We start from the raw sequence: 22,542 nt of genomic DNA on the forward strand, positions 1-22,542 counted from the left end.
TGCCATAAGGATTAAATCTTGCCCCACTACTTTTTCTTCTTTTCATCAATGATATAGTATCGAGTTTAGAATGCAATGTTAATATTTATGCTGATGACATCAAAATATCATTGCCAATCCTTGGTACTGATCATCATCATCTTCTTCAAATGTGTTAATAGGATTGATCAGTGGATTAAGGACAATACCTATGTTACACTTGAACCTGGGGTAGATTTTGGTAATGTCTTTTATTCAAGAGGTTGATACATCTCTCTTTCCTTATGTTATTGATGACCAGCCTGTGGCATGAAAGGTTATTGTTACAGACATGGGTATGTTGCTTGATTCCAGGCTGTTAATGTCTCAGCATGTTGATTTTGGCATATCTAAAACAAAATGTAATCTTGGGCTCAATAAGTGGATTACTAGACACATATAAAAGAGACCTGTCTGATAAGTCACTTGTGAGATGTCATCTTGAATAAGCCTGTGCCATCTGGAATAGAGATTAGGGGTGTACCTGTGAGGCTGTTTCACCCCCCCCCCCCCCCACCCCCCCCCCCCCCCACCCCCCCCCCCCCCCACCCCCCCCCCCCCCCACCCCCCCCCCCCCCCACCCCCCCCCCCCCCCACATGGGGAGTGGTTGAGGCCTCTAGGAGCCATGTTTGATGAAGTTATGTGGAAATTCTTAAGTTAAGTGCTACCATATGGACAATTCCAATCAGCTGATTTTCTACAAAAAAATATCAATTACTGCTTTATCAATAATCCTAAAATAAACAAACTAAATTAATAAACTACTGACATGCTTATAAAAATAATAGATAATTTACTGTGAGTTTATGTAATAATCACAAACCTTATCACCGAATTCTTGAAACATAACTCTGGCATAGTTCTGGAAGTAATCAACCATAAGAGGATTGACCCATCCCCCGAGTTCCTGTAGAGGCTGAGGAAGGTCCCAATGGTAGAGTGTAACCTTAGACAGGCATACATTTTAAAATGCATTCATTATTTCAATATATTAGATATAAACATAATTATTTCTGCTGACTGAACTGAGACATTGATAGATATGTTCAGAACTGTAGAAATAGCATATTCTACTATTACTACACATTTTTTTTTAATTTTATACATTAGTGATTTCAATGGAAAATGTCTATATATTGTTTCTAAGCTCCAAATTAAGAACGATTACAACAACAAATTTCTTGATTCTAGAACTTTGTCTATTTCTAATAATAGTTCACAACGTTAAGTTTGATGTAAATTCTAAATTGTCTATTGATCTGTGAATTACTTTAATCAACATATTGTGATGAAGATATTTTCTAAAAAACTGTTTTCCACCACTAAGAGCATTCCGAACACAAGCAATCTCCTATTTGCTTGAAATGAGACTTTTTGTCTGTTTTTTTGTACAAAGATAAGGTACAAGCTTGCCACCTTCCAGGCATCAAAATGGGAATATTAAAAACTAAATAAAGGATGCCTTAATCCACTTGCATACTCTTGACTTAAAGAAATCCTGTAGTCATATCTTTTTATCTTTTGCTGCTACAACTACTGGTGAAAAAAGCATGTATAGAGCGATCAAGTGAAAACCACTTTCTAATAGTTACTTCAACAAGTATAAAACTGTGATAAAATGTGAAGAAGAAAAAGTGAGAGTAAAATTTTCAAGCATTACTGGGGCTTTAAAGGAGTTTCCACCATGCAGTGTGAATATAGGAGATGTAATTACTTTCATCTTAATTTTATTAGTCCAGAAAAGAAACAAAACAATACACTTGGATTGAAGCTAAGTCCGTGCACTGCCTTCCCAATTCAAGAGTTATCTGAAAACCCATTTTCACTTCCCAAACAAGAGGAAATCAGGAGCAAAAGAAAAAGAATTGACCTTTTGACATTTCTCAAAGCCAACATCTCAGATTAGGGTCTTAATAGATAGGTATGAAAATAACAATAAAATATATACAAAATTGCAAATTTTTCATCACTATCTTGGATGGAAGAAGAAAACCCTATACTTAGAGAAATTACCCAATGAATTAATTACTTAATAAATCACAAATATTATCCAAAGAATATAATTAACAACATTTACACTTACAATAGGCTCAATTCCATTGGCCTTCAATTGATCTATCAATCTGTGGTAATAGCCAAGGCCAGCTTTGCTCACAACGTTGTCATAACCAGTGGGCAGCACTCGACTCCAGCTGATTGAAAAATCTGTAGTGGTTGAACTGAAATCATAATTAACAGGTAATTACAATCACTCGCTCATCAAAATTTCAACCCTATCTCAATTTCCCACAATAACATATTGAAAAAGAACACTTATTATAATATGCACAAGTTTAAATGGAAAATAAAAATTCTCATTTTGGTTTTTCAGAAACACATTTATCTAGGTGTCGGCCAGCAGATTACAGCAATATTGTAATATTATTATTTTTATAGTAAAAGTAACAAATTCAATAGCTTAAAAAATATATCGTCTATTATTCATCTAAAATTGTGAGACCAGTTCAATTCAAATTAAGTTTCCAAACAGTTTGCGGCAAGATTGGTAAGCGGAAATACAATCGTCGATGACAAATGCCGAATCACATTAATAAAGAAAAAGATAAGTCAATTTTACATTTGAATAGATTCGAATTTTTTAATTTTAATAGCTACTAAAGAAATCCATAATTTATAATAATATTATTAGCAAATATTAAATTCAAACATAACAGTTTGGGTCGTAGGCTAAAGTCACGATTTCCGGCAATATCAACCCCATCACTGCTGGCGATTGCCCAGCTTCTTTCTTTGGTTAGCTTTCACAATAGAAAGACCTCTATCACTCTTGAGAAAAGAACAAATGGTTTAAGTGATTTAATCATTAATTCAAATTTTTCAATCAGTGATCAATGAGGTATACTGTGAGTAGGTTGTATTATATAAATTCTCTTGTGATAAAGATTAGGATGTTCCCTTTCAGAAATTCAATTTCAAATTAAATTAAATTTCAAATGAATACTACGTTGTGTTATATAAATTCTGACTTATGTCAGGGCGTTTCTCCGTTCAGTGGCTATCCAGCCATGCCAGTGATTACTGTAGCTCCTTGTTGTTGTACGATAGCAGCTTAAAATGTGTAGTTTTTGTTGGCTAAGCACAATAAACGGATTGAGATTTATTGCCAACTCTGTGAAGGTTATGGGAACGATGTGGTTACTGAAAGTGGAGTGTGTCAGTGGTGCATTAGGTTTAAATATGGCTGAACTAATGTGCATGATGATGAACAAAGCGGACGGCCAAACATTGTGACTGATGAAATTGTCTCTAAAGTTGATAAGAAGATTAAAGAAGACCGCCAATTCACAATAACAAAACTCTCACTTAATTTTTTTCAAATTTCAAGGAGTTTGTTACACGTAATTGTCACACAGAAGTTAGGTTAGCATAAATTTGGTTTGAAAGATATTAATTGCAAAACCAAATTAAAATCTATGGAGTGGGGGCATACACAATCCCCTCCAAAAAATACCAAGGAAATACAAGCAAACATTGTCGACAAGGAAGATTATGGCAACTGTTTATTGGGACAGGAAAGGAGTTCTTCTTGTTGATTTGTTAGAATATGCCACAACCATAAATTCTGTGAGGTATTGTGAAACCTTGCAAGAGTTAAGAAGAGGAATACAAAACAAGCGCAGAGGAAGGTTAGTTCTAAAATTTTGTTTTTGTACGACAATGCCCTACCACACATGGCAAATCGGATTCGAGAAGTCATGGATACTTTTAAGTGGGATGTGTTTCCACATCCGCCTTACAGTATACCCACTTGCACCCAGTAACTACCACCTATTTCCAGTGATGAAGACCTGGTTTGCGCAGCAGCACTTTGATGACGACAAGAACTGAGGGAGGGTGTGATTACCTGGTTGATGTGTCAGTTGCTAGAATTCTATAAAGCTGGAATTTCAAAACTAATTCATTATGATAAGTGTCTAAATTTGTATGGTGAGTAGTAAGTTGAAAAATAGATTTTTAGTGTCACTTTCAAATGTATACAATACAATGTTTTTACTGTACTTTTTTTATTTATATCAAAACGTAATTTAGAGAGATGAAACCTTGAGAGATGATATAACTAGAGACAAGCCATCTACTCACTATGTATGCACCACTCACTTCACTCTTTGTTTAATATGTCTTAATACTGATTGAAATATTATTCTGAGTTACAAAATATTATATAACAATCAGCTATGGTATAAGTATAGAGAAACATTTGGCCTATATTGGTCACTCAATAAGGGTCAATAATTTTAGTAAGAAATAATTGGATTTGTATAAATCTAGATATGACTGTAGACACCATAAAATCCAAATGTAGCCTCTGCTGAAAGTTTGCATTCAATTAATTATTCTCACCCCAATGTCCTTGATCAGTTGCACATCTTCTCTGTATTTGTTGTAAGAGTCACAGGCCACATCTCCGTTGTCTCTGTTCTTGATCTTGTCTGGCTGAGTGTGAGTCAAGTGGTCCCAGATATTCTCCCCTTTGTCTGTACAATGTAGTCTTTATTTTATAAAATGAAAACATAATTGATCTGTGAATTGAGACTTCACGCATTGAGACTTTTACAACTTTAACCTAAATTTGAAAAATTTGAAGTTGTGAACTGTTCATGCCATTTTTTAGAGTCACATAATGACTGAATTTAATCTTTGTACTTGAAAACTCAAAAGAATATTAATATTGTATATTCATAGCATTATTTGTTATAAAGGAAATTTAATTTAATTTTAAATGACAAGTTTCATAAAATACAATAGCATTACAACTATTCAGAATGTAGTTCTCACCAGTTCCAGGTTATCTCAATTATATTATAAGAATAACTTTTTTTATAATCCAGTCGTTATTGGTATAAATCCGCTTTAAAAGCGGAGTATTACTCAACTAAAACTTTATTAACAGTTTTATTCATTATTAAAGCATGAAAATCATACTGTGCTAATGATGTTTCCATGCATGCCCTCCACTTGACTACATCATAATTAACTTTGTTTTTCTTAGCTTTAACTTTTTATAACTAATCTTGGCAAATTTTTTTAAATTGTATTTAAATGTTGTAAAACTCACTTAAAACGATTCAGTGATACTCGTTATTTTCAAAAATCTTGTATGGCCACTATTTTTAAACCTCACAAGATATATAAAACTATATAAAAACAAAGATTGCTGTAAATGGCGCATTTTAAAAGTTATATTCATTTTGCTCTACAATGCACAATAACTTAGATATAACCATTCCTTTTCTGAAATTTGATTGACTCCCATCTTAAAACTTTTTATTAGTTTAGATTAGTTATTGAAATGATTCAAGCTACATGTAAATACTGTTTCTATACCTAGTTTATTCTGAATCTAAGAAAATTACTACACTTATTGTGTTAACAATTATTTTCACAATGTTATTGTTCCTCTCAAAACTTTGTATGGCCGCTGCTTGGAAATCTTTCAAGATATTAAAATACACTTAACATAACAAACATTATTTTAATTAACCTATTAATTCTAAATTCATATTAATTTTGCTCTACAATTCATAATAAATTAGATAACTTCAAACTCAAATTCAAAGTATTTATTGCATATTGGCATTTGAATACAAACAGGTGCATGGTCAAGTTTAAAAAAAGTATAACTAAACTACAAGCGTTGCAGTATGTACTGCATGAATTGTCTATATAGTATTATGTCTGTACAAAATAATAAATCATCCTTATTTTACATAGACTGAAGTGATAATATGGTGTAATAATAAATAATTGCATGGGTTGGAATTTTAAAATTGATCAGTTATATTATTTGAAAAATCTTTCTGCATTTCATTTACAATATAATAAGCCTTTTCTATTAGGAGGTTTTTAATACTATTTTAAAAATTATTTTGTTAAGCTCTTTTAGTGATAAAGGTAGACAATTATATAACCAAATTCCCATATATAGTGGACATTTTTCAAATAAAGAAGTTTTATGGATTGGAAAGGCAAGAAGAGTTTTGTGTCTACTACTATGATTATGCTGATTTTTGTATTGGTCAAAAGTGTTTGGATTTCTTATCCAAATTTGAAACAGTTACCATATTATAAACCTCAAGATATCAAAAATATATAAATTTGAAATTCATAACTATATTTTTAAAAGTACCGTTTTGAGTATACCTTGGCAAAAAGTTGAGTTAATATTTTTGTATAAATGTGAAAGGCTGCCATTAAGAAACTTTTTATTGGTTGAGATTGGCCAATGAACTCATCCAAGCTATGTGTAAATACTGTTTCTGAACCAAGTTCAGTTTGAATCTATTAAAAATTACAGCATCAATAACTGCTTATACACTAGCTAATATTCCATTAGTCCACCCATACATACATCATAAGCACATATATATAAATTTTCAGATTATGGTGGTTTTAGATTCTAAGAAAAACTTTGACTAGAAAAAATTTTCCAAATGTTCTGCAATAGGCAGATTCTTATGAAATTTACTTAAAGATACAAATTCAACATTCAATAGTGATTTCATGAGGAAGATATTTCTATAATCGTTAAGCCATTATTTGAAATGATGTTTTAACATTAGAAATATATACTGAGATAATCACCACTCCGATTATAAACAAAACAAAAAAGTAGTCCTTGCACTCTCATCAAATAGACATTTTAAATCATTTTTATGACAAAAATAGAGATTGTAATATGAATAAAACAGTGTATTAATTTTTATTCTTTTGATTTAAATAACATAATAAAGTGGGTATCTACATAAATTTACCCATTTTCAAGCTATTACTACTTTTAATTTTCTGAGTGCCAGATGACTATGTTGTGGCTGTGGTGAAACTTGCTGTAGAACACAATCATCACTTGGCATTCAGAGAGTTACGCACTGAACAGTTGAAGTTTATGTAGTGGAATCTTTGTATGATGATAAGTTAAACCAGACAAATGTGTAAACACAACAAAGTTAAGTAATCTGGTGTCAATGACACTGGTAGTGATGACCTTATTATGAGGATTTATATGATTCACTCTAGATAGACTGGGTTGAATGCAATATTTACCAGAAATAATGAATACTTACTAATAATTTGAATTTCATGCATTTAAAGCTTCAGTTCTGCTAGACAGATACATCTAAAACTTTGATGAAACTAAAATTTAAGAATACATACACATAATTATTATACTTCTCTTATAAAAACTATAGAGGTTGATTTTACTTTGATAAGAAAACAAAGAATTATTCAGGTTCTACACATTTTTCTTCTACGTAACAATGTCGGGTATCATTCCAAATTGTATATATTTATCAGTATGAATAATACAAACAGCACAAAACTTTTCCTAGCGTGACCATTTCAGTTTTGATGCTGGTGAAAGTGAAACGAAATTGCGGAAATTGAATAGCTACGCTTATGACCAAGTTCTAAACAAATATTGGACAGTTCATTTCACGATAACAGACAATAAAAAATTGTGTATATGAACTACTTGTATATACAAGCAGTATAGTACTCATCATTTGGTGGCTGGATATAAACAGAAACCTATTTTCGTACAGGAATAATGGGGGGGGGCGGTCAGACCACACAAGACAAGGACTTGTCCCAACTGGATCCTAGATGTCAACCTATCTTGTAATGCTGCATTCTTAAGTCAAGTTTACACTATTCAGCTTGTTTAATAAGCTTGTGTTTTATAACAGACATGTACAACAAGTTTAAAAATTCAATATAACAGTTGAGCAATGTTTTACAACCAAAAGTGTGTTTTTCAACAAGTTACAGCCATCCCAGACCGAGTTTGTAAAGATCAAAGAAATTCAATGATAACTAACTAAATGATACAATTTTCTTTTAAATCTGTCTTCCAATAAACTGAATGAAGTACTCAAAGTCTGTACTTATTGATAAGTTTTTCAAAACTGCAATTTGTTCTCCCCTGTCAACAAGTCTTCCTCATCTCTATGTGCAAATCTAGTACTAATTGATCACTACCGCTATATATCTTCCTATCTTCCAAAGAAAGGATGCACGGAAAACTGTCTTTTAGCTATTTAAGCATATTATAGTTTACACAAGCGGTGGCGGCAGCAACCATCAAGTTTTCACTACTTAAAGTCATTTGCAAGTAGAAGTAAAGTTTTAAAAAAGTCAAAAAGTGTTTTATGTCTTTGTTTAACAACAAATATTTAATGAACAAAAGTTAAAGGCTTATGAAACAAAAGTTTTATTAAACACGTTCAACAAACAAAAGTAAAATTAAATAAATAAAAATGGTCTACTTTCACCCAACATCTACTGGATGAAAATCACAATATAAATTGAATTGAAAATCTTTTGGAAGAAATACATAGTTGTAATATGAGCAGTTTATTATCAACATTAGAAAAATATGAAATTTATGCAGCTTTTAAGAGTGGTGACAGTATTCACCTGTTAAATGAAAAATTACAATACAAATCTAATATCATCTTCAACACTGTTATCAACAGTAGAAAGGACCGCTTGCTAGTCAGAACAGCTGATTGGAATGATAACACACATGCAGGTCAGAACCAGCAATTCAGGTTACGTAATTCCAGTCATCCACCTGTCACTGCCCTACTGCAGCCATCTACATGTAACATCACGCACGATTGTGTTTGTGTAATTTTGTGCTAGTGATATTTGTTTCTTTATTTGTATATGTTGTTGTTGTGTAATTTTAATTTTATGACAAAGCCATCCACCACCACGGCTACTAAGGTCCGACAATGAAGGTTAATCTTCAAAACATGTTACCATACAAATACATACAAGTGTTTGGGATTGACATTAGAGTACAAAACCTATTTTTATTTTTAGTCATTATAATCGATCCTGGACGAATCTATAATGAATTATAAATAAAATGTGATTATACAATTTACATAGTATAAAACACAGTTTTACATTTACTGGCTTTCTTTTTATTACTGTGTGTAGAAGAGACTAATTCTGTCCTTGTATATAGTGTATCTAAAGATCCATGACATAATTGGCAGAAAACTCTTGGCTCTAAACAATTAAAATACTTTCTCTGTATAAAAATAACGAGTTTAATTTTATTCATATTGAGCTTACTCCTGAACAAGATACTCGCGATGTACCAGTACGTCATTACTTCTGACGTATCATTCTGCATGCAATCTTCAGTTTTTTTATTCAGAGCAAATCATACAAAGCATATTTAATTAAAAAATATTAAAGTAATGATTTTTAGTAAAGTCAAGTTAAAGTAATGATAATGAATTTGTTATTTAACCCATTAGCTACTCAATATTCTTGCACCTAACCTCCTTGTAGAAATTCAATTGAACCGTTTATTTCAGAAACCCGTCAACAGACATTTTTAACAAAAGCCATTTTATTACAGATTCTCATTTCCATTCTGTAAACACACATTTTAGTGCAGAAACACGTCAAGCGATATGCCCCTTACTGTGTTTGATTTCAAAATTAATATTGCGTTTAGTGCAGAAACCCGTCAAGCGTGGTCACTTGACAGGTTTCTGCAGTAAATTTCATTTTCATGGTGTGGCAGCACTGGGACACGTCACTCCTCTCACCCTCTGTTATTGTTTACTTCTACAAACAGTGGCATTCAGTCTTCAGTGGTTGTTCAACTTGATGTTTTGTTAGAGTTAATGTTTTGTTTTATTAGTTTTTAAAAGATTTTGTGAGTTTTATTTCGTACTGTGTTTTGTAGGCTATTAATAGGTCTTATTAAATAGTGGGACTTTAAAAATGCAAAGTGAAAGTTCTGATGATGAACCTGTGGTTAAAAGGAAACGTGGTGTTGTCAATGAAGACAAGTATAAACGTAATGTTATACGGAAAGCAAGAACAAAAGGCGATTGTTACACAAATTACAAAGGTAACGTTGTACCAGACAAATCTATTCCTGTAGAACTTATTTGCAAATGCCCACGAAAGTGTATTTCTTTTATTGATGCTGAAATAAAAAGTCAGGTTTGGGAATGTTTTTATTCTCTGAGTACTAAAAATGAACAAGACGTGTACTTACAAACACTAATAGAAGCTAAGGAAGTAAAGCGTAGAGTAAAAAAACAAACTAATCCAAATTGTTCCAATGCTGATTTAGAAGGAACTCCAGACTCACACACTAAAAATAAATCTTTTGTATATAATATCAAAATCAATGGTATTATAACACCAGTTTGTAAAAATATTTTTTTACAAATACACGGAGTTTCTCGTGATCGAGTAGCAAGGCTAACTAACCTGTTAGTTAAAAATGAAATACCAATCGATTTGAGAGGCAAAAATCGTAGTGGAAACGCAATCGATGGCAAATTGTGTGTTGCTATCCATGAACACATTTCTCTATTTGAGGTCAGGGAAACTCACTATGGAACCAAGAAAAAGCAATATTTGGATGCAACGTTAAATGTGTCTAAAATGTATGAAATGTTTCAGACCACTCATCCAGATCTTAAGGATTCAGTTAAATATAGTTTTTATTACAAATATTTTAAAGAAAACTTTAACTTGTCATTTGGGCGGCCACAGGTCGATGTCTGTAGCCAGTGTGAAAACTACAAAGCAAAACTTCGAGATCAAGAGCTGAGCGACAATGTCAAGCGCAGCGTGATTGCAGAACAAATTGTTCATAAGCGCAGGGCAAAAAAGTTTTTCTTAAAACAACAGGAAATGTCGCAAAATAAGGACGATGATACAGTTGTCATTTGCATAGATTACATGCAGAACCTTCCTCTCCCTCATTTACCAGTTCAAGAGGTTTTCTATATGCGACAGCTGTGGGTTAATGTTTTCTGCGTTCACGACATGAAAACAAATAGAGCAAAAATGTATATGTACCATGAGGGGGAGGCTAATAAGTCGCCTGATGAGGTGTGTTCAATGTTACTACACTACCTTCAAATGGAAGTATTTCCACTTGGAAAGAAAAAATATTGTCCTTTTTAGCGATGGCCCCTCAGGTCAAAATAAAAACCACTGTGTGGTGCGGTTTTTAATGAACCTGTGTGATCAGGGACTGGTTGAGACGATTTCACACTATTTTCCTGTGAGAGGCCACTCATTTTTAGCCTGTGATCGGGACTTTGGTAACATAAAACGGGTTGTGCGTAGAGCTGACCGAGTATACACGCCCGACCAATATGCTGAGATGATCCTTAAAGCAAGCAAAACTGGCCGTTTTGATGTTATCCAAGTAAGAAGTGACATGATCTTTTCTTTTAGCAGTTGGTGGCCAAAACATTACAAAAAGACTGTTAGCTCTGACGAAACAAGTGGAAGAGGTGTTCCAAGAAATGAAAAAATACCTTTTAAGGTGTCTACATACAAAGAATTCAACTACAACAAGGCGGAACGAGGAAAGGTTGTGGTCAAGGAGTTCATTGATGGCTTTACCTCCTCAACATTTACCTTCAAGAAGTACAACACTGTTCCCGAACTCCCAACGGAGCAAGCATATCCATTTGGAAAGGTACCCATTAACATAAAAAAAATCAATGACATTGTTAAACTGAGAAAGTACACATCTGGGTACGAAGCCTTTTACAACAGTATCGTACAGTGGCCTACATCAGAAGCTGAATGCAACGTAGATAGAGAGTATGACGATTAGATTAAATACATGTACTTTACACTAAGTAAATAAATGTAGTTGATTGATGTGATTTATCTTCTTTCTATTACCATTCTGACCTAAAAACCCCTTTTTAAAATAAAAAACAAAACTTTATTGCAGAAACCCGTCAAGTGAAAAAATTTTATAATTTTTTAAAAATGTTATTACAAAATTTAAAACTTTACTAAAAACTGTATTTGTTTTAGAAAGGTATGAAGTATTATTTAAAAAAAATGTGAAGCATATATCTATGATATTAGGCGAGATAAAAAGTTTTTCTTCGTTTACCGAAAATCCTAAAAACTGCACTTGACGGGTTTCTGAAATAAACGGTTCAATTAAATATGCAAAAAAATGCATGGGTTTAGCAAAACTCACAAAACATTCCATTTTATTGCTATTTGGTTGACTGAGCTATTGTTTTTTTAGCTAATGAAACAGGTTATAATATACTGGAATTTTATAAGCACTGAAGTATATAAGATTTTTTTAATTCGAGATTAATTTTAAAAAAATTTTTAATTTTGAATGGAAGAAATTTGTTTAGTACAAACACAGGTATAATCTATGATATTTGGTGTAGTTTTTAAAGGAAATTTAATATTTTAAGTAGAAAATTTTATTTTATTGATTTATCTAAATGTTTTTCATACGTAGATTTTTTGTAAAATGTGAAATTTGTGTTCTCCTTACAAATATCCTAGCAAACAAGGGTATAGTATTACATTTTGATTCACATTGTTGTTCTGGAGTTAATACATATTTATATGTATAGTACATGTTCTTTTGTTTAATACATAAACTTTATTATTTGAGCCCATACTAATGTTTAAAAAAGTATTTAATAACGTATGTCGTCATTACGGAACCGTCTCGTAACGGCCGACACGGTACTGAAATGCTGATCACGTTCTTATTTTTCTGGGATTGATACATATTTGTATGTATAGTACATGTTGTTTAGTTTAATTTTAATATATACATTTTATTATTTGAGCCCATACTATTGTATAAACAAATATTTAATAATGTATGTCATCTTCATCGTACCATCTCATGACGTCTGATAAGGTACCAAAATGCTGATCACGAGACAGTACCGTGATAAGTGGTTAATGGGTTAAATTACACTCATGCTCAAAATATGGTTCCACTATAGTCCTGTCCGAGTTTCACAGCAAACCCATTAACAAGAGGCCACAATCATTTTCAATCATAACAAAATTTATTTACATGGTTGTGAGTCAACAAAATTTTCTAATATAATCAAGTCCCTCTTCCTTATGTTTTGAAATAGTGCAGATTAAACTTTTACATCGATGAATGTTTATAAGTCCACAGTAATGTTTCATGTAGAGTGAGGAATATTTTTTCCTTAAGAATGGATGGATAGAGGCAGCTTTACATGAAGACCTCTGACATGTGATAATTCATGTTTTAAATTGTTGTAAATTCAGAAAATAGAGGCCTTTATGTAACTGTCCAAAATGGGAGCTTACAAATTGTTAACAATTATAGTATTTCATTTCTATTATTTTTGTGCTAATTAAATACTTAAAGCTAATTTCTAAAATTATGTGAAGCAATTATTTTGTTATAGCTACTTGCCATCAGCATTCCATCCCCCTTCCACTTGGTATGACGCTGACGCACAGCCAATGAGGAAATCTGGAGGAAAAGTACACGAAGAAGACATTTCTTCAATTTTATTTATCTCCTTACAAGTATCCTGAAACATATTACCAGTAATGTACTGATGTTACTAAAGTTTTACAAGCAATAACTAACATACACCAGATAAAAAATATTTTGGTATTAAAATTAACTTATTTAATTAATTGGATATGAATTTCAGATAGCCTCTTGATATTTTTAATGCATATGATGATAAGTAGCAAGATCTCATGTTTAGCATATTCAATAAAATTCAAATTTCCTTATTAAATTCTACAACTACTTTTTACACTGAATACTATCTATGAAGCCATATTAAAATACTAATCTAGAAACTAAATTTCTCAAATTCGTAAGAATACCAATTTAATTTATTAGTTCAGAATTTTTGTAATCTATACTTGATAAAAACCACTGAATCACAGTGTCTAAATAATTATTCTTATTTTAACTACTTTATATATTTTGTTTTAAATTTTCTTCTAGTTTTTTCCAGATAATAAAGGTAACATTCATATATCAATCTTTTAGTTTATAACTAAACATCTTGTGATTAATATACAATTTTTAGTGATTTTCAGGAATGAATTATAAAAATTTTTTATATATATATATATATATATATATATATATATATATATATATATATATTGAATTAAAATAAAATTAATTTATGATATGGAGGAGCAATATTTAGTTCAGTCCCAGTATTATAGTCATGTGCTAATTGACCAAAACCCACTTGAATGTCTCAGATTGAATTTTATATTATTTAACATTTATAATATAATTAGGCAGTCCAACAGTATTGCAAATATGATTCTGCAACTTGACTAAACAATTCACTTTAGGAACTAATAAAATGTATGATCTGAAATGCGTGATATTCAAGGAACAGAAGACATGAATTATTTAGAACTAACACTAAATAATTCATTGACATGGATAAATCACATTGACAACTTATGCCTAAAGCTAAATTCATCACTTTATGCTTTGCAAAAGACCCAATCAAATGTAGTAACACCCTTGAATCTACCAACATAGCGTACTATGTGCTATTTGAAAGTCATCTCAGGTATGGGATAACAGCACGGGGAGGCACAACTCAATTTAGCCTATTGAAATTCCTCAAAATTCAGAATAAAGCAATAAATAATGAGCTAACTAGGACCTACAAAAAGTTTTAGAGCTACTTTTAAAGAATTTAAAATAATGACGGTGACTTCTCTATATATTCTGGAAACCATATTGTACTGCTTATCAAGAGACCTTCCATAAAATGGTGATTGCCGTTAGCATAATACAAGATATGATCAAGACCAACATGAACTTTTGTAATTTATAACTATGTAAATTTTAAATATTTGATCCTACTTGTAATCTTAAAGGTTATCAATAAAGAATTCCTGTTTTCTGACTAGTAATATGTCTTTGAGCCCACTAATGTACTTAGTGTAATAATCTACGCTCAGGCAAAGGTTGTCTGATCCCAAGATCTTCTCTCGTGATGATGACCACTAAAGGGGCACCAGACATAAATTCGATGATCTGATGAGATCCATTCAACGAAAAAAGTTACCAACTGTACAAACTCTGAGGAATTTTGGTCTAGATAATCATATGGCAGCTGACGATACCGCAAAGATATCACCGGCTGTCTGCCTGTTTGCAGACCAAAGATCCTCCCGAGTCACTCTGCATTAAACACATATACAGGGTGTACATAAAGTCCTGCACGGGTATAATATTTTCTGAACGATAACAGATAAATCAACAAGATTTTGTACATCAATACTACACCTAAAAATCTACTTTTTTAAGGAACTATCAGTTTTCTGTAATATCATGGGGACGTCCCGCAAGGAGTCAGAAGGAAATCTTAAATAGGAGCATAGGTCAATATGGACATCATTTTAAAGGGCTTATCTAGCAGAGATTAATGCCGCAAACCGCACTCAAAAAGATTGATCCAGTACAAAATGGCGGCTGTTCAAAGGTTTTACTTGGTTACATTTTATTAATAGCCATAACCCCAGTAAAGCAAAACTGCAACCAAACGAATACTGCAGCTAACTACTACATTATGCTTGTCAGTTGTACAGAAGTGAATTATGACGTTAGTTATCCTCAAGGGTTACAAATTTGGTCCTAATATATTGATAACGGGGAAAACCTGATAACAGTAACAATTAGAAATCTCTTATCTTTGGGTCGCAGTTAGGACTTTCATATTAGCCAGTCTATTCATAGTAGGCTATTCTAGTTTTCTTGTTTTAGTAGTGCTGTCCATCCTTTCTATCAGTGCGCTTTAGTACAAAAGAGTTTGTCATATTGCTTGTAGTTCTTCAACTACACTATGTCGCTTGACGAATGTAAACGTATAACACTTTCTTATGATGGTTGGTTGGGGAAATAACAGACGATCACACGAGGAAGCATGCCATTTATTTAATGACTACTTTCACGAGAGGCAGCCAATTTATAGAACAACTGTAGGGAGAACTGTTCAACGCTTTATGGAAACAGGAAGTGTTTCCGATCGTCATAGGTCAGGAAGGCCCGATACTGCGACAACCGAAGACAACTCTTTAGATGTATTGCAGTCATTTATTGAGAATCCGCAAGAGTCCCTACGCTCAGCAGCACAAACTCATGACATCTCTGTTACGTCTGTTAAAAAACTTCTGAAAGGGTCTAATTTTAAGCCTTATAAAGTTCAATCACTCAACGAAGTGATTTCGATCGAGGTATAGAATTTTGTGAAACTATGATGGCCAAAATAGATCGCAACGAAATTGATGTAAACAATATTGTGTTTTCGGACGAGTGTTCATTTATGCTGAATGGAAGCGTAAACAGGCACAATTGCCGTTACTGCAGTAGCGAAAATCCTCACTGGATACGGGAGGCACATACACAGTATCCACTAAAGGTGAATGTCTTGCTTGGTGTGATAGTTAACTCGTTGGTGGGTCCTTTCTTTATTGAAGGAAATTTAAATGCAATATCATACCAACGTTTGCTGGAAAATGAAATTACACCAGCACTTTGAAACATGTTTGGAGAACATTTCCAGAATATCTGGTTTCAACAGGACGGAGCACCCCCACACTACGGCATCGACGTAAGAGCATATTTAAACACTGTTTTTTGGCAAAGGTGGATCGGAAGGCGGGGGACTGTAGAATGGCCAGCACGTTCACCAGATCTGTCTCCATTAGAATATTTTGTTTGGGGTTTCCTTAAGGACAACGTCTACAAAACTAAGCCTCAAAATTTAAATGAACTGAGACAAAGAATACTTCAAGAATGTCAGACGATTCTGTAAAATTCTGTTAATAGTTTTTATGTGCGTCTTTCCAACTGTCAAATAACCGGAGGTGAACAATTCGAACCTTTACTCTGAAAACATTTGGTAAGTAAACATCTTTTTTAAATAAAACATTTGAACAGCCGCCATTTCGTACTGGATCAATCTTTTTGAGTGCGGTTTGCGGCATTAAACTCTGCTAGATAAGCCCTTTAAAATGATGTCCATATTGACCTATGCGGGATGGACAGCACTACTAAAACAAGAAAACTAGAATAGCCTACTATGAATAAACTGGCTAATAGGAAAGTCCTAACTGCGACCCAAAGATAAGAGATTTCTATTTGTTACTGTTATCAGGTTTTCCCCGTTATCAATATATTAGGACCAAATTTGTAACCCTTGAGGATAACTAACGTCATAATTCACTTCTGTACAACTGACAAGCATAATGTAGTAGTTAGCTGCAGTATTCGTTTGGTTGCAGTTTTGCTTTACTGGGGTTATGGCTACTAATAAAATGTAACCAAGTAAAACCTTTGAACAGCCGCCATTTTGTACTGGATCAATCTTTTTGAGTGCGGTTTGCGGCATTAATCTCTGCTAGATAAGCCCTTTAAAATGATGTTCATATTGACCTATGCTCCTATTTAAGATTTCCTTCTGACTCCTTGCGGGACGTCCTCATGATATTACAGAAAACTGATAGTTCCTTCAAAAAGTAGATTTTTAGGTGTAGTATTGATGTTCCAAATCTTGTTGATTTATCTGTTATCGTTCAGAAAATATTATACCCGTGCAGGACTTTATGTACACCCTGTACAATAAACATTACAATATAATTATATTGTCAAAGTACCAAATTTACAAAATAAACTATTAACCAAGTGGCCATACCAAGCAAACACAAAAATTAATAAATTTAGTGAAATTTATTTTTTAGAGTTCTAAAAAAAAAAAAACAAGCACATCCTTTTATTAATTTTTTCTAAATTATTACACAGTACCTGAATTTTATCCCTTTCTCTAATACACACAGTTGTTCTCAAGACTCTATTAATACTTAATTTTTAGTAATTTTAATTTTAGTAACTAATTGCTATGTGCTGTACTAAACTGTTCTGACCACAGAACACTCAGATAAGCTATCATGAGCAGATAATGGGGAACATCATAGATAACATGATACACAACTACAGGGTGGTGCATATGTCAGTTTCCCCAGAAGAGAAATTTAAAGACGTTATAGGTTAATTGAATAAAACACTTTTAGGCCAGAAAACAAATTCATTATTTGAAATTACTTACATATTACCATTCAATGTTATATCAGTTGTTCAAAATGTCCACATTGATTTTGTATACAATTCATACAATGACTGAGAACAGAATCAAAAATTTTTAGCAATAAAGGTTTATCGTTATTAACAAGTTCAAATGCAATTTCTAATTAGGTTTCTGAGTCTGTCAAGGTTTAGTCTCCTTTATAATACCCCACAGTGAAAAATCAGATGGGCTCAGGTCTGGCAAGCGTGCAGGCCAATCAATTGTACCACGGCGACCAATCCATTTATTAAATGTGATATTTAAAATATGTCAAACTTGGATACCGAAATGTACTGGGGCACCATCTTGTTGCCAGATGAGCGAATGAATATTGAAAACAGGAGTTCGGGAACTACTACATCTTGCAGCAACCATAAGTAACTTTCTGAGTTAACATTTCCTTGAATAAAATAAGGACCAATCAGTGCAGTACTTGAAATACCTCCCCATGCCATAACCCCGGGCACATTGAGTTCTACTTGGATTACGTTATGAGGATTTACATCTGACCAGTACACGCAGTTACACCGATTAATGCGTCCATTTAGTTTGAAACATGCCTTATTACACCACAAAATTGATCGCAACAAATTTGGATCAACCTTAAAGAATTCCAATCGCCTATTGGAATCATTGTGAAGCGCTTCAAGTAAAGATGGACAGTATGGCCTAAATATTAATAGTTTTATTATTCTTTAAACGCTTCTTGATATTTCTAGTTCAGCAGATGCATTACAAGTCGATTTACAGGGACTGGAGACATAAGCTTAAGCAACTGTCTGCAGGTTTTCTTTGTTGCAAATTGATTATGGATGGCCACACTTCGGAGCATTTCAAACACTTCCTGTGTTTTCAAATTTCTTATTTAACTTCCGCATATACTGTCAAGTGGGTATTGTGACATCTGGATGTTTACCACTAAATTCTTCAATTATTATAGCAGTATTTTTACTATGCTTCCACCACAACTGAAGGATGTAAACTCGTTGTTGGGTTGTAAACATTTTAAAAACACACATAACAGATACAAAGAGTGTCACTTTAGACTAGCCACTGTAACAGACAACAATGAACTTACTCCGTGTTGCTGCCAACTTAACATTGTTACCAACCTATCGAAACAAAATATCCCAATTTATGGGGAAACTGACATATGTGCCACCCTGTATACTCACAAATTGACATTTACATTTCAATTATTATGAAAAATAGTTATCTGTGATTTGTACGTCTCCTAAAACAATATATATTTTTGTTCAGGAGGACGAGGACGAGTAGAATATGTTTATAACGTTAAAATTTTGATTGACTACTGTGGCTGTGAACCTCACTGATACCAACTATTCTTACATTTTCTGTGTAAAAAAAAACAAAAAAACAAGTAGACAAACGACCTTTTTAACATTATTAAGCAATAATTAGTAATTAGCAGAGTAGACATTATTTAACGATAGGCTACTGCAGCTTATGCCATGCCATTGTGTGAGAAAATATCTGTATGCTAATTTATATTATTAATTTGTTTGCAATGATATTAATAGATCAATACTGGATAATTTTGTGTTATCTTACATTATCCACATTATGTACCTAAAACAACTGTTAACAATTTCCTATTTAACAGAACACTTTTCCAGATTCTAAATTTTTATTTCTTACCTACAAAATAAAGGTTGGATGAGTTTTATAAAATGTTTAAGGCTATCAATTATTTATCATCGGATTTTCGAGAATTTTGATTTGTTGGTACTATGTAGAGGAATATTTTTCAATTGTAGTCATCAGTGTGTAGGCTTTGCCATAACCTCTCTGATTGCCAGAGGCAATAGAGTCAGCCCATTCAACTATGTTAGGTACTAATTCTTGTTTTCTGCAGATTTTCATTTAATTTAGTTTCTTTGAATTTTCCATTTGAAAAATCAACAAATAATGTCAATATAACTTAGGTGAAGTTAATGTTTTAAAATGTTAGTATCATTGTGTCATATCATTAAGTAAGAAAGACCAACCACCAGAAGTTCTTCTCATTGATTTAATACCTTGTACACTATAGGTTTGGTCCATTCATCTACTATCAATACAATTATTTTACAAAGCCAAAAATATTAATGAATTATCACAATGGTAATACTTCTAGTAGGGCTATGATTCACTATTTACAAATATTCATTTATTGTAAGTGTAAAAATTTTTGTATTATATCATACTTAATTGTTGTACGTGTTTTATTTATTTTAATTTACTTAAGATTTTGTCTAATGACAAAGGGCCCATTTAATGATTATAAATTATGATGTTTTAAATAAAGAAAAAAATCTGTGATGCGGTCTACTTATTACTTATTGTATAAATACTTACGAGTATCTGATCCATCCAAATTTGTTTTAATACTAAAATTATTTGACTGGACTTTGTAATATTGTATTTGTCGATAGGTTAATAGTTCCTCCATTTAAAAGAATAGGAACATAAGCTGCATATTAGCTATGTATTAAACTACATCAGATGTCTCGGATTAACGATTTAAATTATCTTCAAGTAACCAAATTACCATATTTACAAATCCATCAAAATTAACTGTTAAACCAAATGCCTTACCAAAATTGAATTGAAGAACAACTAGTCCAATAAGCACTTAGCAACCATCACACTACACTGACAGGACTACAGGCTTAGCAAGCAATTAGCCTAGACTGGTTTTCAACAATTCGAAAAGGCTAGCAGAACATGGATCAGACATCAGCTGTTTGATAACAAACAAAGTAAAGTTGCTACTAACATACAAGATTCTGATTGGCTCCCTAGTTTTGCTTCATGCGCATGAGTGATTGGTGTTTGTATTAATTGAGTGACTGATAACAGCAAGGCCATCTGAGACGGCAACAATTAATCGCCTTGTTTACAACTGCATAATTTAACATATTATTCAAATTGGAAATTTGCAATAGGTATTGGTTTTCATATCCCAAAGTCTGTCAGCTGAGTTTTCCCGATATGTTATTATATCGCCTGACCAGCTGTCAGATTTTAAGGTTATATTGTTTTAACTTGCGCTCTTCATGACAGTAGAAGTTCTTGAATAAATTTATTTATGAGGTGATCTTTATTGATGGAGTATGTATTAATGTAGTTAATAATAATACTTAGTAGTATTTATTGTTACTAAAATATAGCTGTTATTATTATCTTTATTTTATAACTTGTTTAAAAATTATTAACAATATTGGAATTTTTCAGGACTAACATTTTAGGACTAATAGTTGAAAAAATGTAAACTGGGACTTTCATGTAAGCAAGTTGCTGCCTAACACATCATCTAGTTCATTTGCTTCGATAATTAAATTGTGATGATAATATATTGAAAAATGATTTATTTTTATTATATTCATCCTATAACTAATTTTGGTATATTCCTTATAATATATCGAAACAACTTCCAAAAATCAATAAGAAAAGCAATAAGAATAATATCGGATTTAAAACATGAAATAAAGAAAAGTTTGCAGAGTTTAAACTCTTACGGTCTACAGATTGTAGTTATATTTAGGAAGTTATAGTATCAGTCAAGTCCAGAATGAGAGATTAAATACTTAAAGGTAACTACCATCAACATAAAACCGGCAACTGAATGATTTGGCAACCTCTTCTCATTGTTTGGCACTGTTTTGCATAAAAACCTCAATATGCAGGAATGTTTTAATAACAAAATACCAGAAAATATTAAATTAGAAGATTTAATTTTTTTTTAATATTTAATATATAAAATATAAAATATTCCACCCTTACGGCAAGAATTCGGAGGAAGAGATCTTAATGATCCAGAGAAAAAACGACAGTTGTCGGATTCTGAAAATGAATCATATATAAAACAAAGGAAAGTGGAAGAAAAAGTAAACGCAGAAAATATGAACGTTCCAACTCCATTATACCTAATCGTGAGTCATAAGGATGAGGGCAAAACTCTAACGAAGGTTAGTCCTTTCCTTATAAACAAAGCTTTTGTTTCCTCAGGCGGTCAGCCTAAATCTGTAAGCAAACTGAGAAATGGAACTATCCTGGTGGAGGCTGCAAACTACATCCAAGCCAGGAAGTTCCTTCAGATGACAAGCTTTTTTGATCAGGTGGAAGTCGTCGTCCAACCTCACTCCTCACTGAACACCTCCAAGGGGATCGTCTTCTGCCGTGACCTGATGGAGTGTAGTGAGGAAGAAATCAAGGACGAGCTGCAATGCGAAATGGTAACCGATGTGGTCAGGATGCTTCGGACGGAGAATGGGAGAAAGGTTTCTACTCCTGGTCTAATTCTGACCTTTGCATTTCCCCAACCCCCAAAAGCTATTAAGGCTGGATATTTATCCCTGACTGTACGGCCTTACTTCAAAAATCCGCAGCGGTGTTTCCGTTGTCAGAGATTCGGACACTCTACTAAGACGTGCTCGGGACCTGAGACATGTTCCCGTTGCGGCGATGAAGGCCACCAAGAAGAAGGATGCAAGAACGACGTCAGATGCGTGAACTGCAAGGGTAAACACG

The 22,542-nt window shown here is 32.8% G+C and overlaps 1 protein-coding gene across 1 annotated transcript; it reads right to left on the reverse strand.

Annotated features, from left to right (window-relative positions):
• Window positions 1–454: 454 nt before the first annotated feature.
• On the reverse strand, window positions 455–20,572 carry LOC124358419 (myrosinase 1-like). The gene is given in 7 exon segments (XM_046810717.1): window positions 455–478; window positions 843–965; window positions 2,103–2,220; window positions 2,222–2,238; window positions 4,421–4,554; window positions 13,305–13,425; window positions 20,368–20,572. Coding segments are annotated over 7 exon segments (552 nt in total). The 5' UTR covers window positions 20,383–20,572.
• Window positions 20,573–22,542: the final 1,970 nt, after the last annotated feature.

The sequence above is a fragment of the Homalodisca vitripennis genome, chromosome 3 (genome assembly GCF_021130785.1).
Source record: "Homalodisca vitripennis isolate AUS2020 chromosome 3, UT_GWSS_2.1, whole genome shotgun sequence".
Lineage (NCBI taxonomy): Eukaryota > Metazoa > Arthropoda > Insecta > Hemiptera > Cicadellidae > Homalodisca > Homalodisca vitripennis.